Here is a 17912-nt window from a genome sequence, read left to right as displayed (position 1 = left end):
CTATTCATTATTTAGAGAATTTTAAAATAGTCTGCTGTTATCTGTATAGTGCGTCTTTTCCTCATCTTTTTCATTAGCATTATATAATAAAATAATCAAGTGATTAAATGATTAAACTATATTTCTTATGGCCTTTGGAGATACAGTACATGCCAATTTCTTGCTTACTCCCTAAGGAGAACCTTTAACCTATCCTTTCACTCATTTATCACTTCATTTTCTTGATTTGTTCACTTTAAGAAAGTTAATATCAATAGGGGGCAGGTAGGTGGCTAAAGGAATAAAGATCCAGGTCTGGACATAGAAATTCCTGAGTTCAAATCTACTCTTAGACACTTTCTAGCTATATGACTCTAGGCAAACCCATTATCTCCCATTGCCTAGCCTTTACTACCCTTTTCCCTTAGAACCAAATACAAAGTATTGATTCTAAGATGGAAGGTAAAGGGTTTTTATAAAAAGAAAGTTACTACTAATATGGCACAATTCTTCTAGTATTGGACAGAGATCTTATATTGAGGACCAATCATTCTTTAATATTTATAGGTGGTCTATATGATTATCCTTCTTTTTCTCCTTTTGCTTTACTACCTTCACCATTATTAGTGAAGCAAATGTAGGGCACATATGACTGAAGTTCATTTTTTGTTTTTCTTCTTATAGGTCCCCAAAGCCCAAGAATTCATTTCCAAATCCCCAACTTACCAGTGACGAACCTCTCTGTGTTTAACTGACTTAATTCATGAAAATCAAGTCAATCTGTTTCTGGAACCATACTCTGAACCTTTTCTGCATAACAGGATCCTGAGATTCTGCATTCTACGCAGTAGTCTGTGAGATCCCAGAGTTATCTCCTCTTCACCATGAGACATCAGAGTAGACTGAGGAAAACACCCACAATAGTCAAATAAGATCTTGTGAGATTAATAGGATAATACTTTATACACATTTTTTTTATTTTCTTAATTTTATCCATGCCTTGACAAGGCAAGATTTTTTTTTTGGAGTTAAGCCCAAGCAGAGCAAGTAATAGAAAATGAAGAATTTAGCTAGAAAGTTCTGTGGCATACAAGATAATAGTAATTTCCAAGAAATGAGCTCAAAAGGAATCTTTGCATCAAATAACTCTAGTACAGTTGTATAACAGAGCATAGCACTTACACTGAGAACCACTTTGCTCACCTACTTAGACAAATTTAGCCATCTGCCCTGAATTTCTAAGTAAACAAAATTTAAACCCAGATACACCAATTTTAAAGTTGAGTTGCTTTTCCTTGAGTTGTTTTTTGTATCTCTTTTCCTAGCTGTATGAAAAGTATGGTCCTGTGTATACAATCTATTTGGGATCTCACTCAGCCAGTGGTGATTCTGCATGGCTACAAGGCACTGAAGGAAGCTCTGATTGATCAGGGAGACATTTTTTGTGGCAGGGGAAATATACCAGTATTTGAAAACACTTTCAGAGGATATGGTAAGTTTCAAATTCAAATTAAAGTGGTAGAAAGGGAAAAAATAGAAAAACAAATTAACAATGATATTTAAGCTAGCAAGAAAAAAATTATGGAATCAAAATTCTGCTTTATGCAAAATGGAATTGTTATCTCCTGTTTGGTTCATTTTTTCCCTAGGAATTGTTTTCAGTCATGGAGAAAAGTGGAAACAAATTCGCCGATTTTCCCTGATGACTTTGAGGAAATTTGGAATGGGAAAAAGGAGCATTGAAGAGCATATCCAGGAGGAAGCCCAATTCCTTATAAAGGAACTGAAGAAAACAAATAGCTAATTATCATTCATTTTTTTTTCTTCTGCATATATGGGTTCTAAATAATAGCACATCACCAGTACTAAATCTCCCTGGGTTGGGAATCACTCTTTTTACTATGGTCCATTTTTTGTGACAAGGTGTCCCTCCATTTTGGAAGGAACTGGGGCAGCTGAATCAGATTTCTCCCTATTCTTCTCAAGTTTTGTAAACTATTTTTATGTCCAAATTATAGAGATAGGAAAGAGACTAGCAAGGATGTCCTAAACTATCATTGAGGGAACTCAATACCATGTCCAAATCAGAACCTTTTGCTTGCCATTCAAGTCCTGGATGATTCAAAACATTATTAAACTAACTCTTTCCCTTTTGTGAATTTTATTATTATTAGGTCAACCATTCAATCCACACTTCATACTTGGATATGCCCCTTTTAATGTCCTTAGCTCCATACTCTTTCATCAGCGTTTCAACTATGACAATGAAGAATTTCTCTCTATAATGCAGATATTAAATGAAAATGTGATTCTACTGAACTCTCCAATGGTTCAGGTAAGGCTAAAGTCATCATCTGGTTGTAATTACATTTTTGCAATATAATAGGAGGAAAGGATCTTCAGCAATGCCTCTAACCAGAAAACTTCCACATAAACATAAGATTACTATGTGAGGTATTTGTGTAAGAATTTTTTCTTAATGGGTTATAGAAATAATAGTTCTATTATACATAAAATTGTACACATCTGAGGTGAAGGTGACTTTCAGCAGAGAAGCTGTTGTAGTTGTTGTGGTGGTATAAGAAAAATCTTATATTCATAGAGTCATTTAAGGGTTATAAAACAAATTATTTAAATAAAATATTATATACCATGTAATTATTCATCGAAAACCTGGGGTACCTACCCTTCTTTCACACGAGAGGGGGAACCCATTCAAAAATATACAAATACTATTCTATACTGATTTTATGGTCCTTATTCTCTGCTTTTGCATTTACTTAAAGTCCGAACTTATGTCACCAATGGCATCTTTGATTATACTAGTTATTCTGAGAACACAGTTAATTGAAAACAAAACATTTAATGACACGGCAGGATGATAAATCCAATAATAAAACATCCTTTGCATTAGCCTGAGACACATTCATCTACAGAAGCACCTCTCATCAGTGGAAAGAGTGAATAGCAATCACACATAGGTGGCACAAATGTAGGGAACATTTGTGGCCAGAGCATACTTGGGAGGGGGAGGAGTGGGAGTGGGGAAATAAATACTTAGATCAGCAACTACTCAATAATTATGTCTTATCTAGGGTCACTGTGGAGGTTAAGGGACATACCCAAGGTTACATCTCCAATCCAGTACTGTACAGGATGGAGGCAAGAATTCAACTCAGATGTTCCTTACTATGAGAATGGATCTCTACCAATTACTATTTTTATTTTGTTATGCTTTTTTTAAAATTAATTAATTTATTTATTTAGGATTTTTTTCCATGGTTACATGATTCATGTTCTTTCCCTATCTCCTCCTGGAGCCAATGAGTGATTCTACTGGGTTTTACATGTGTCAAAAACATGTTTTCATATTATTTCTATTTGCAATAGTGATCATTTAAAGTCAACAACCCCAATCATGTCCCCATTGAACCATGTGATCAATCATATATTTTTCTTCTGTATTTCTACTTCCACAGTTCTTTCTCTGGATGTGGATAGCATTCTTTCTCATAAGTCACTCTGGATTGTCCTGGATCGTTGCATTTTTACTTTGTAATGATTATTACTAACTATTCTTATAATCTACTACTTGAATATGCCCTGCCATTTTTTTTTTTTGCTTTGTTTTTTAGGTTAACTGTCCTTTCAAAACCCAACTGTCCTATCAGCCCCTTCAAGTCCAGAATGTTATTTATTGCCTGCTCTGCCCATGTGCTCAGTGTCTTGAATAGCACTGGCCAGACAGATTCAAAATACCGGATGATTCAATAGTTGTTAGAAGAGTTACATAATGATGTTGACTTCAAAGGGCTGTCCATGCATGGTTTATCTAACAAAGCAGGTCAACAACTTTTCAACAAAGTATAATCCTAATCTAGAACAGCAGTGTCAAAAAGTAAATAGAAATAGAGAGCTACTAATTCATCAATATCCTCATGGGTTGCATACTGTAAGGGTGATTATGTTCCAATATATTTTATTTATTTTGTTAAATATCTACCAATTCTGTTTTAATCAGATTAGGTTGTTGGCCATTCTTGGCTCCTCAGAACACTGAGAGACAAATAATTTACCAAGGTTCATTCTACTGGTATTTGTCAAAGTTTTCACTTGAATTCAGGTTACTGAACTGTGATATCAGCTATTCTTCATGGTACTTCAACATGTCGTGTCTAACATCATTATGTAATTTTAAAAAACTTACTTTTTCTCTCTCATGAGAATAGCTACTAAGCTACTAAGGATTGGATAGTATTTGGCACATTTCTGTACCACTAATACTAGTGTTATTTCCCTAAGTCACATTAACTGCTTTCTTTTTCCTGATCACTACTGAAAGTGTTTCTCTTTAAATATTTCTAGCTATAAGGCATGATATCTTTTTAGATTATTATTATCCTAAACTACCATGTCTGACAAGTCCTTTTCCTTCTCAAATAAACAAACATAATTTTAAGCAATTATAAAACTGACTAAGATATTTTCTCAACAATAGAAAACTCATATGATACTGTCTCCTATTCTTATAGCTCTATAATACTTTTCCTTGGTTTTTCCGCTATTTTCTGGAAACTCACAAAAAATTTTCTTCAAATATTGAGGCAATTAAAAAGTTTATTTTGGATCATGTAAAGAAATGTCAAGACACCCTTGATCCTAACAATCCCCAGAATTTTGTTGATTGCTACCTCTACAAAATGCAGCAGGTAATGTATACATGGGGAATGGTTTATGGGAATATTTTTGCTTTTAAAAATAGATTATATTGAAAATTTTTTCTCACTATGTTTATTTCTAAAACTTTTCTCTCCCTAGTTAAGTTTTTAAATGGAGGGAAGAAAAAGAGTTAACCATATTAAGTTATCCCATTTGACCAAGAACTCAATATTCTATCCTTTATCTAGTGAAGGAGTAGGAAAAATGTTTCATTGGCAATATTTAGGAATATTAGTAACTTTTCAAATGTGTGGAGTTCGTCTTCTTTTTAGCTATCTTTTCATTATATTTGTTGTAATAATTACCTCTATTGTTATATTAGTTCTGTTCATTTTACTCTTTTTCAAATAATACAAATCTTCCCAACTTTCTTTGAATTCCCCCACCTTCAGCATTTTTTTTTGATTTTAATGAATATTTTAATGTTATGTATAACAGAACATTATGAATACAATGGGAACAAAGTTTTGTCAATTTAATAAAAAAGAAATCCAACATAAAGAGGGGAGGTAATAATTTGATACCTATATTATAGTGTTTATTTTCAATATTATTATTCCCAACTTGTGGGTAAAACAATTCATTTTGCATTCCAAACTCTAGAATCATGATTTTCATGTGATCTTAATGCAGAATTATAGCAGGAAAACAAAAATGCTTTTTAATTAATTTCCTTTATTTTCCATTAAATCAATAAAATCTTTGACTGCTACAGGTCTCCTTTAATAATATATATTTAACTCCCGCTACTGGAACCACAGCTTGTAAATGCCATATTTACACCAAACACAAAACAAAACAAAACCAAAACCAAGTACTGTATAAAATCTAAAAACCAACACTGTTGGGTTTAAACATTTATATTTAACTTAAAAATGTATTAAGGCGTTAAACCTTATGTTTTGAAAAGATGCCAAAAAAAAAATAAATATTTTTGCTCTTTGACTTTTGCTGTTAATCAATGGCTAAGGGGATAAACACAGAAAGAAATCTTGCCCATAAATCACTACAAATTGTAAAGAATGCCTGCTGAAAATAAAAGATGCTGGAGATCTTTTCAGAAAGGAAACCATACAACAGCCCCAGATAAAGTATTTCTCCCAGTTCTCTACTGAATTATAATTATAGTAGTAGAAGCAGGAGAAGCAACTTCCATACTTATCACCAATTGCTTCAAAAGATTTTGTTATAATAAAAATTTGGATAGTATAGCAGTGTGCCTGGAACATTAGCAAAAAGTATATACATTCCAGTTACCTCTGATTTAGCCATAATCACATATGTAAGCCTTTTTTTGGACAAAAATAGATATTTTTTATAAAAAACAGATTATCAGACTTGAATGACTTCAACTATGGACTCAAGGGTGGTAGTAAAAGCAACGGATCCAATTATGACAAGGCGATTCAGGGACAGAAAAATCAAGTTCATCAGGTAAAAGAAAAGTACAAAATTAGAGATTCAAACAGATTTGTTCAGCCCTATTTCAGTCTTTCCACAAATTACAATGAAATTGCTTATTTAATTTATAAAGGCTTTTGATGGTCTCACTACAAAACATGGTCTAGGCTCATTGGAAAAAATAATTATACTGCCTCGTCTGAAGTGCTCTGGCCTGTCCATCTGGAACACTAGATATTTCACTTTTACAAAAAAGGCTTTTTTGGTTTTTTATGCAGGTTCATTTTTAGTAATTGGTAAAAGAAAAGGGTACTGATCAGCATTTTCCACCCCAACATCACCTCTCTCTGCAGCTAAAAATCCTTCATTCAATCTGGTTCTTTATAAACTCTTATTTGCTAAAGTTGGCAAAGTTTGCAAAGGCATCTTGCTTGGGTTGTACAGTTCCAGAAGCCATGGCTAGACTGGGCACTCCCATGCCCATTGGGCCTGTTAATCCCAGCCCCGTAGAAGGCATTCCCATGTTCACATTCATTCCCATCATTCCCTGGTTCATCAAAGGAGTATTTCCAAGAGAGGCAATGCCCATTGTGCCAGTCATCACATTAGGCATGCCCACAGGCATGGGTCCCCCCATCAAGGTATTGGTCTGAGGCCGGACAGGGATCATATTCGGTGGTGAGCTTAGGTTCACAGCTCCAAAACTTTGGGTCATCACATTCATAGGCTGTTGCATATTTTGTTGCTGAATCATTGTATTAAGAGATGGCTGCTGGGGTTTGGAAGGCTGCATACCAGGTAGTAGGTTGTCCAGGCTAATGTTTACACTGGGGTCCGACCAAGTAGATGGCAGGGTTTTGCTGACTGATTTCTGGACCATATCTGTATTCTGAGTATAGAGAGGATTAGACTTCTGCAGCACTGTGCTAACATTTTGTAAAGGCTGTGACCGTGACATGGGTAAACCAAGGCCCACCGTATTAGTGCTCATCATAGAGAAATTCATACTTTGGGAAGATGTTATGGTTCCCTGGGAGGAGCCCATTAAATCAAATAGGTCTGAAGTATTTGAGGCTGCTGAAGGCTGACTCAGAGTTGGCTGTGAGCTACTGAAAGTTCCACAGCTGGCTGGGAGGGGCTACTGAAAAGCTCTCCACTAGGAGTCATGGGACCCGAAGAAGCTTGGTTGAAGGCACTCCAATCACCAAAGTCTCCATTCCCACTTGTTGCTGAACCTTGTGAAGGAAAGTTTCCTGATGCAGCAGCTGATCCAAAGTCAGCAAATCCTCCAAACAGATCAGCTGATCCACCTGTTGGTTGGCTAGTGCCATCAAACAGTAGATCAACAAGGTCACCAGATGATTTGCTGCTAGGCACTGAAGTCTTTATTGAAGACTGAGGTGTATGAGTTGTAGCATTTTGATCTGGACTTGCTTTGTCCCCTGTGTAATGTGCTGCTGCTCCAAGATCAATGGTTTTGGAAGGATTTGCTGTGCGTTTGTGTCTAGTGGTGGTTGTCTCTGTGGCTTGTGTAATGTGTATGTGTTTTGTCGTTACAGTTTCCTCTTCATCTTTAAATTCATTCTTGGGAGATTTGCCTCTTCTTGCTTTCTTTTCTTCATCACTGTCACTGCATCTTTCTGGGGAGTCTTCTCTATCTTTCCTGCGGAACTTGCTGATGGTGTCGTCAATTGTGCTTCCAATTTTATCACTCAGCTCACCTAATTTATCACTGAATGGAAAAGCACTCTTGTTTTTATCCCACTCTTCGTCCCATTTTGATTTTGGCTCAGGATCATACCTTTCACCATATCTGAACCCTCCAACACTGTCTGAAGAAACCCCAACATATTTGTCTTTGTTCTTCTTTGCCTTCTTTCTCTCTTCTCGAAGTCTATCATCATCTTGGGCAAATTCTACCATTTCTTTCACCTTTTGGCGTATATTTATACCTTGGTCCTTGCCATTTTCATCTACAAAGTGGTAATTTTCCAGGGATCGCAAATCATAAATGTGTTCTCTGGCACTTGTAACAACACGCTCTGATCCGTTCCTTATGAGGTAAGCTAGGAGCAGCAACGACTTATAGACTCTTCTCCAGTTCTTTTTGTTATCTTTCAACATTCGGGTCCAAAGCATGTTCATAAGTTCAGAAAACTGTTCATACATAAATGTGGCCCTGGCAATCTCTCCCATGAGTTGCCCAGAAGGTCCCCAAGGATCATCGTTGGTTGCCTCTCGAACCTTAGACTCAATCTCTGAATAATTCATAACCACATTGGTGGCTTTGTCCACCAGCTCCCAGACCTTCCACATGTTCAACATCTTGCCCCACGGGAGTTGGGCCTCCGCCGCTTCCTCCTCCTCCTGCTCCCCGCAGACCCAGGGGCACTTGCGTGCGGGAGCAGGGGCAGGTCGGGGCCGGGGGTGATGTCTCCGGCGCCGTCGCCACCCGCCGCCGCTACCTCGAACTGGCCCCTTCACTCCTTCCTCTACCACAGCAGCGGCGGCGCCGGTGACACGTCGGGGCCCACCTTCAGCATTTTTTACTACCCAATAATATTTCATTATACTTTGATACCAAAATTTATTAATTTATACTACAGTTTCTCTATTGATGAGATTCATACCTCTAATTTTTTGTTTTTATGACATAATCATGTTGTGACTATAGAGATTATATACAAATTATATGCACACATGGATATATTATGCATATGTCTGCCTAATACTTATATATGTATGAACATATATGCTCTTTTATATCTTTGAAGAATATACATTTTTAAATATTACTTTTTCACTCATACATGAACAGCTACTAAACTGAGGACTGGGTAGCTTCTTGTATATTTCTGTAGCATTAATTAAGCTGGTCATCCTTAAGCAGTTCCCAATTACATTAAATGTTCATTTTTTCCCCTTGAAATATCAAATTTTGCTGGGTAGGAGATTCTAGTTGTGATCCTTCTTCCCTTGCCTTCTATTATATTACATTCCATGCTTTATGATCCTTTAGGGTAGAAGCTGCTAAATCCTTTTTAATCCTGAGTGTGGCTCCATGATATTTGAATTGTTTCTTTCTGTTACTTGAAATGTTTTTCCTTTGGTCTGAGAGCTCTGGAATTTGACTGTACTATTTCTGGGATTTTTCCTTTGAAGATCTCTTTTAGGAAATGGTGGATTCTTTCAATTTCTGGTTTTCCTTTTGATTATAGGATGTCAGGGAAGTTTTCCTTGATAAATTCTCTTAATATGATGTCTGGGTTCTTTTTTTTGCTCTTGGTGTTCAGGCAGTATGATCATTTAAAAATTATCTCTTTGCAATCTATTTTCTGGGTCAGTTGTTTTTCCAATGGGAAATTTCATATTTTCTTACATTTTTTCATTCTTTTTGCTTTTGTTTGATTATTTCTTGAAGTCTGATGGAATCATTACTTTTCTCCTTGTCTAATTCTAATTTTTAAATAACTATTTTCTTCAATAAGCCTGTGTTTCTCCTTTTCCATTTGGCTAGTTCTACTTTTTAAATACTTGTTTTCTTCAGCAACTTTTTGTACTTCCTTTTCCATTTGTCCAATTCTGTTTTTTAAGGAGTTGTTTTCCCTTAGCAAATGTTTTGATATCTTTTCCCATTTTTTTCATTTCCTTTAACAAGTTCTTGATTCTTTCTCTTAGGTTTTCTGCATTACTCTCAGTTTCCCTCAATTTTTCTTTTAATTTCCTTGTTTGATTTTTGAAGTCCTTTTTGAGTTCTTTCTTTAAATCTTTTGGGGCCTGAGATCAATGTATATGTTTTCATTCATGTTTCATATGTAACTATTATTGTCAGTGCTGACCTCTTTTATGTTTGTGTCTTAAATTTCCCTGTCATCAAAGTAACTATCTAAAATCAGATTCTTTTATTGTTTGTTTGTTTTTTGTTCATTATTGCCAGATTTAGTTTGCAATTTCTTTTTACTATTTAATAAAGTTGATCCCTGTTTGTGAATTGAAGAGTAGTATCCCATGTTTCTTGTTCTGAAGCTTGGGTCTTTGCTTCTGGTTTGCCCCAATCTTTGGGATCTAGGTGCTGGTAGAGGATCTTCCTGCTGGCTTTCACAAGTGGGAAGCCTCACTGTTCTCGTGCACTGGTGTAAAACTTCACTGCTGGCTTGTATGGAAGGCAAAACCTTCCTGCTGTATACCTCCAGGAGCAGAGAGAGCTAGACAGCTCTTAAGGAAGAACCTGACTGCTGGTCAGTCCCAAAGTGGGAAGCTTTGCTGTTGGCCAACCTCCAGAGACAGAGCCTTGATTCTGGTTAGCTCTGGGGGAGGAATTGTGTGGCTGTTCAGCCTCAGTGTTGTAGCCTTCAGGAGGCTTGTGTCATGTTGGGGTCTCACTGCTGAGGGGGTAAGGCCTCATAGTAGCCACAGGGGTGATTTGCTCTTGCTGGAGCCTGCTTTGCTCTGCTCTGACCCAAGTGAGACAGACTTCTTCTACTGGTTCTCCAGACTGCATTGGTCTGGTAAGCTGGTTCTCACCTCCAGAATATTGGGTGAGGCTTTTTTTAAGTTTTGTTTGGAGGGGAATTTGGGAGGGTTGAGGAGGGTGGCATCCTTACTTGTCCATCTTGGCACCAGAAGTCCAGTAGCATAAATTCTGGCAAAATAGTTCTAAACAATTTCTTTAATTTCTTATTAATTGATTAAATTCACTCTTTCCATTTTTAGTAGTGATGATTTGATTTTCTTTTTTTAATCAAGTGATAAATTACAAATTTATCTATTTTATTAGTATTGTAGCTGTCCCAATTTTGTTTATTAATTTAGTGTTTTTTTTTTATTTTTGCTTTTGTTAATTTTTCCTTTGATTTGTGGGATTTTATTTTGATGTTTAATTAAGAGTTTTTAAATATGCTTGCTTTAATTTTTAAGTAAATGAATGTTCAATTCATCTTTTGATCTTTTTTCTCTTTTACTGATGAAAATGTTTAGAATAGCAGTTTTCCCTTAAAGACTGCAATGGCTACATTTCAAAACTTTGAGATATTTCTTATTATCATCATTATCTTCAATGAAATTATTGACTCCATGATTTGTTCTCTAACCTTTGCATTCTAAAATCATTGTTTTAAACATCCTTGTCAAGTAGAATTTTATTTTATTCAGGGTCAAAAGAGATGTATTATTTCTGCTTTTATGGATCTTTGAGGCTTATACACACTAATATATATTCAGTTTTGTAAAATTATCATGAACAGCTAAATTATATACTTTCAATTCCCATTCAATATTTCCTTGATATTTATCACATGTCTCCCTGCCTTGCCTCTCCCTCTTCTAACTTATCTTCCACTTTTCCCCCCTAAAATGCAGGTCTGATCAAGTCACTCCAATACTCAGTAAACACAAATAACTCTTTAATATCTCTAAAAATCAATTATAAAGTCCTTTGTTTAATTCTCAAAGCCCTTCATAGCCTTCCCCTCCCTAAAACTGTTCTGTCTTCTTGAACCATCCCCACATCCACATATTTTGTATCACTAGCCCCCTTCCTGCTCCTCAAACAAATAAAAACAGTTCGAGGTAGAGATTCAGCTCATTTTCGTTGGTTGTCTTCAGTGAATGAAATATTTTGCCTCCTGGCTTCCTTCAAGTCTCAGCTAGAAATCTACTTTCTATAGGAATTTTTTTAATGCTCTTTGATTTTATTGTCTTCCCTCTGTTGATTATTCCCAATCTGTAGTTAAGGTAGTTGACTTACACATAGCTGTTTCATGTTATTTCTCCCATTAGACTATGAGCTTCTTGAAAGAAAGGTCTATTTTTAGAGCCTTCTTTGCTACATTAGTGCCCAGCATAGTGATTCACACAAAATAGCCCCTTAACAAATGTTTATTGGTTGATAGGCATAATGGATGGGGAGTTTATGGAAAAGTCTGCAGACTTGGCAAAACACCAAGAGGTTTCATGAACTTTATGCTTACTAAAATAAATTTTATGACATCCCAAAAGTTAATGGGAATCTTTGGTCCCATTAAAAGAGACATTATCTCCAAGGTAGAAAGTTAATAATTCAAGTCATAGTATTTATTAAATGGTTTCTATGAACTCAAAATCAAGGTTCCAAGAGTAACTAACTAATCAGATGATGGAGCTCCAGGACCTTAGTTGAGAAGAATGTAGAAGTCAAAGTACCTGCTGTACCAAAGCACCAAAGAATAGGAAGACTGCTAGGGCATGGAGGGGTACAGTCAGCAGTAGAGCTAGAGAGGATATTCTAAAATGGAAGGTAAGGATTTTAAAAAAAGAGAGAGTGTTAAGGATGATTAGGCAAAGGGGAAAAGAAACTAAAGTCAAACTTCCTTACGCCTGGTTCGTGTCTATTACTGGCTTTATGGTGATTTCTTTTTAATTATTCCAGTCCTATTTATATATTATTTTTTCATTCGTGACTTCATTCATTTGTTTGTTTCTTTATTTCTCCTTAAACAATCTTTAGGAGCAAGAGAATCCAGATTCTGTATTTGACATGGAAAATCTGGCAACAACAGGAGCAGATTTATTTGGTGCTGGTACTATAACAACCAGTACCACTTTGGCTTTTAGCCTGTTTCTTATCCTGAAGCACCCAGAAGTACAAGGTAAGATAAAATATACAACGCTTTTGTATAGAGACCAAAGCTTCCTGTTTAAGATGCCTAACCCAGCTTTAAGTAGAAACTAACCCAACACTTTAGCACTGTAATTGAATGACTCTCAAACAAAATTGCAATTATAGAATAGGGTCCCCCTGTAAAGCAGAAAAATGAGCTCAGTGGAGGAGAAAAGGACAAATAGGGAAGGATTGGCACAAGACTCAGGGCACAGCTGCTGACTTGCACTTGGCGCAATCACTATATTTTCCACAAAAGCAACTATTTTCTTTGTAACATCTTCCATATTTGCCTCTTCTTCTCCTCTGACATTACTACTGCTTTGGTTCAGGGTCTTATCCCTTTAAGATCATCACTATTTGAATATCCTAGTGGTTTGTCTTCTTGACTCAAGTCCCCGTACCAGTTCATCTATTCTTCAGTGACAAAATTGATCTTTCTAAAGCACAGGTCTGACCATGTCACTCCCTATTCAACAAATTCTGGTGGTTCTGTTTCCACCAAAATCAAATATAGAAATCATCTGTTTGGCTTTTTTTAATCCTTCATAACCTGGAACCCTACCAGTATTTTCACACCATACTTCTCCCTCTATGAATTCAATTGTCCAGTGACATGGGTCTCTTTGCTGTTCCATGTGAAAAAAAAAACAACAACAAAACTCCATTCATGGACTCAAAGCATTTTCAGTGGCTATCTCTCCATTCCCTAAAACCTTTCCCTCCTTATTTCTGCCATCTAGTTTTCTTGACTTCCTAAAAATACCAGCTAAAGTATAACCTTCTGTGAGCAGCCTTTCTCATTTGTCTTTAATCTGGTTCTTTCCCTCTGATGTTATCCCTAATTTATCTCTTATATATTTTGCTTATGTAAAATACTTTGGGTATGTTTTTATTTAATAAATTCTAGTTAGATGAATTCTTACATGTGAATACAGAGCAGCAATTGGGAGGTTGAGGAATGGTATCATGTAAAATGTGTAACTTGAACTCATCTTGAAAGAAGAGAAAGATTCTATAAGGTAGAAGAAAAGAGAGAGTATATTTCAAATATGAGACTGGTCAAAAAAGGTAAATCAATGGAAGATGGACTGCAATTTGAGAGGAAGAGTGAGCATAGCAGTTTAGCTAGATTGCAGACTTAAGTAATGAAGCTGAAAAGATAAGTTGTGAAGGGCTTAAAGGATGAGCAAAGGGGTTCTGTTCAATCCTAAAGGCATTAAAGAGCCACTAGAGTTTACTGAACAGAGGAGTAATATGGTCACATCTTTTGGCCATTTTTACCAATTTTTGGATCATTGAAGGACATTTCTTTTTTTTACATTTCAATTATTAAAAAGTTTAAAGCTTTATGTAAAGAAGTTAACATTACTTTTTGTACAATAATATGAGACTGAAGTATGATGAATACAAGCTCCTGCTGTGTTTATTGATTATAAAAGTAAACATTTGACTTGGTTATTTAAAATGCAAACTTAAAAGAGTCTTCCTCCAAATCTCTACAAAAGATGTCTCCCAGATATGTATTTGTGTCATACAAGATTCCTTGATAAACCCAATTATAGAGTTCCTTATTTTTACAGATCATCTGATTATGAAGATCAAATGAGGCAAAAAAAAAAAAAGCCCACATAAACTTGTGGAAGAGGTTTGCCCCTTCATGGAAGATGCCTTGGACAGTAGAAGAGGGATTCTAAGTCACCATGCTAGCTTAGCTGATCTCATTGGTTTAGTGTCACTACTTAGCTGGACTTCTGCAATAACCTTTTTTTTTCTTCATTCTGTCTTTATATGCTTTTAATTATTTTCTTTTTTTTGAATGTTTATTAATACTCATTTTTAACATGGTTACATGATTCATGCTCCTACTTTCCCCTTCAACCCCCGCTCTTCCACCATCCATGGCCGATCCACATTTCCACTGGTTTTAACATGTGTCATTGATCAAGACCTATTTCCAAATAGTTGATAGTTGCAATGGTGTGGTAGTTTCAAGTCTACATCCCCAATCATGTCCACTTCATCCCATGCGTTCAAGCAGTTGTTTTTCTTATATGTTTCCTCTTCTGCAGTTCTTCCTCTGAAAGTGGGTAGCATTCTTTACCATAAATTCCACCGAATTGTCCTGGGTCATTGCATTGCTGCTGGTACAGAAGTCCATTGCATTCAATTTTACCATAGTATATCAGTCTCTGTGTACAATGTTCTTCTGGCTCTGCTCCTTTCACTCTGCATCAGTTCCTGGACGTCTTTCCACTTCACCTGGAATTCCTCAAGTTTACTATTCCTTTTAGCACAATAGTATTCCATCACCAGTATATACCACAGTTTGTTCAGCCATTCCCCAATTGAAGGGCATACCCTCCTTTTCCAGTTTTTTGCTACCACAAAAAGTGCAGCTATAAATATTTTTGTACAAGACTGTTTATGATCTCTTTCGGGTACAAACCCAACAATGCTATGGCTGGATCAAAGGGCAAGCATTCTTTTATAGCCCTTTGAGCATAGTTCCAAATTGCCAGCCAGAATGGTTGGATCAGTTCACAACTCCACCAGCAATGCATCAATGTCCCAATTTTGCCACATCCCCTCCAGCATTCATTACTTTCCCCTTCTTTCATTTTAGTTGAAGCCGTCCAGCAGCTTCACGAAGATTCCTAGTGGGTTGGACACTTAGAAAGGGGAACCAAGGACTGAGTGAAAATGGGTTACAGGTTAAGGATTAATGGAAAGAGAACATGAGGCGAGAATAAAGATATGCAGACACAGAAAGTTTTGGCATAAGGTAGATAGACAGCAAGTAAGCTCTGATGGTCAAGAGCTTCATGGTTAGGAGCTCTGATGGTCAAGAGCTCTCTTGCAAACTGATGTCTTGTCACTTTTATTGGGGTTACAACAGTATGGGGGGAAGGGGAGAGGCTGGTGGCCTGATACATTAACATTATGAGGTAATCATCATAAAATGCAAACTGACAAAACCTGAAACAATAGGTAGAGTTAAGATCAGGATCCAGGGTGGATATGGCCTAAGGCATCTACTGATGTTTGATACCTATGTTAATTGATCATTGAAGGAAAAGTAAGGAGACTGAGATAACTGACTCTCTTCTGGGGTGTAGCCTTAGGGAAGGGCTAGGGATTTGGCAATTTGACTCAAGATTACAGAGATCAATCATTAGTAGTATAAGAGTTAAGTTTTTTTTTTGAATACTTCTTAAAATATCACAATTAATGTATACCTGGATTGCTACATTAGTCAATATACTAGGTGTGAGGTGATACCTCAGAGTTGTTTTGATTTGCATTTCTCTAATTATTAGAGATTTAGAACACTTTCTCATGTGCTTATTGATACTTTTGATTTCTTTACCTGAGAATTGCCTATTCATGTCTCTTGCCCATTTATCAATTGGGGAATGGCTTAATTTTTTATACAATTGATTTAACTCCTTGTATATATGAGTAATTAGACACCTGTCAGAGTTTTTGTTATAAAGATTTTTTCCCAATTTGTTGTTTCTCTTCTGATTTTGACTACATTGTTTTTGTTTGTACAAAACTTTTTAGCTTAATATAATCAAAACCATTTAATTTATATTTTATAATTTTCTCTAACTCTTGCTTGGTTTTAAAATCTTTCCTTTCCCAGAGATCTGACTATATACTATTTTGTGTTCACTTAACTTATTTATAGTTTCCCTCTTTATATTCAAGTCATTCACCCATTCTGAATTTATCTTGGTGTAGGGTGTGAGGTGTTGATCTAAACCTAATCTCTCCCATATTGTTTTCCAAATTTCTCAGCAGTTTTTGTCAAATAGTGGATTCATGTCCCAAAAATTGGGCACTTTGGGTTTATCATACACTGTATTGCTGATGTCATTAACCCCAAGTCTATTCCAGTGATCCTCCCTTCTGTCTCTTAGCCAGTACCATATTGTTTTGATGACTGCTGCTTTATAATATAGTTTAATATCTGGTACTTCTAGGCCCCCTTCCTTCACATTTTTCTTCATTATTTCCCTTGATATTCTCGATCTTTTGTTATTCCAAATGAAATTTGTTATAGTTTTTCCTAATTCAGTAAAGAAGTTTTTTGGTAGTTTGATAGGTATGGTGCTAAATAGGTAAATTAATTTGGGTAGAATGGTCATTTTTATTATGTTAGCTCATCCTATCCATGAGCAATCAATGGCTTTCCAATTGTTGAGATCCAGTTTTGTTTAGAAAGTGTTTTGTAGTTGTTTTTGTATAATTGCTGTGTTTGTTTTGGTAGATAGATTCCCAAGTATTTAATATTGTCTAGGGTGATTTTAAATAGTGTTTCTCTTTCTACCTCTTGCTGCTCTAATGTTTTGGAAATATATAGAAATGCTGATGATTTATGTGCATTTATTTTGTATCCTGCAACTTTGCTAAAGTTGTTGATTATTTCTACCAGCTTCTTAGTTGATTCTCTAGGATTTTTTAAGTAGACCATCACATCATCTGCAAAGAGTGATAGCTTAGTCTCCTCATTGCCTATTTTGATACCTTCAATTTTTTTTTCTTCCCTAATTGCTACTGCTAGTGTTTCTAGTACTATGTTGAATAGTAGAGGTGATAATGGGCATCCTTGTTTCACTCCTGATCTTATTGGGAAGGCTTCTAATTTATCCCCATTGCATATGATGTTTGTTGATGGTTTTAGGTATATACTGTTTATTATTTTTAGGAAAGGTCCTTCTATTCCTATACTTTTCAGTGTTTTCAATAGGAATGGATGCTGTATTTTGTCAAAGGCTTTTTCAGCATCTAGTGAGATAACCATGTGATTTTTGTTTGTTAGACTGTTGATATGGTCAATTATGTGGATGGTTTTCCTAATGTTGAACCATCCTTGCTTTCCTGGTATAAATCCCAACTGATCATGGTGGATGATCCTCTTAATTACTTGCTGGAGTCTCTTTGCTAGTATTCTATTTAAGATTTTTGCATCTATGTTCATTAGGGAGATTGGTCTGTAGTTTCCTTTCTCTGTTTTTGGTCTACCTGGCTTTGCAATGAGTACCATATTTGTGTCATAAAAGGAATTTGGTAGGTCTCCTTCTTTGCTTATCATATCAAATAATTTGTATAGTATTGGGATTAGTTGTTCTTTGAATGTCTGATAGAATTCACTTGTGAATCCATCAGG

General features: G+C 35.9%; 1 protein-coding gene and 1 pseudogene across 1 annotated transcript; one reads left to right on the top strand and one right to left on the bottom strand.

Moving 5' to 3' along the window:
• LOC123232992 overlaps positions 1–17912 on the top strand; it is a 42106-nt pseudogene that overhangs the window by 6837 nt on the left and 17357 nt on the right.
• LOC123236453 (clathrin interactor 1-like) lies at positions 6367–8602 on the bottom strand. Its single transcript, XM_044662851.1, is given in 2 exon segments — positions 6367–7212; positions 7215–8602. Coding segments are annotated over 2 exon segments (1932 nt in total). The 5' UTR covers positions 8425–8602; the 3' UTR covers positions 6367–6490.

This window comes from Gracilinanus agilis, chromosome 2 (genome assembly GCF_016433145.1).
Source record: "Gracilinanus agilis isolate LMUSP501 chromosome 2, AgileGrace, whole genome shotgun sequence".
Taxonomy (NCBI): Eukaryota; Metazoa; Chordata; class Mammalia; order Didelphimorphia; family Didelphidae; genus Gracilinanus; species Gracilinanus agilis.
This window is presented reverse-complemented; position numbering and strand designations above follow the sequence as displayed.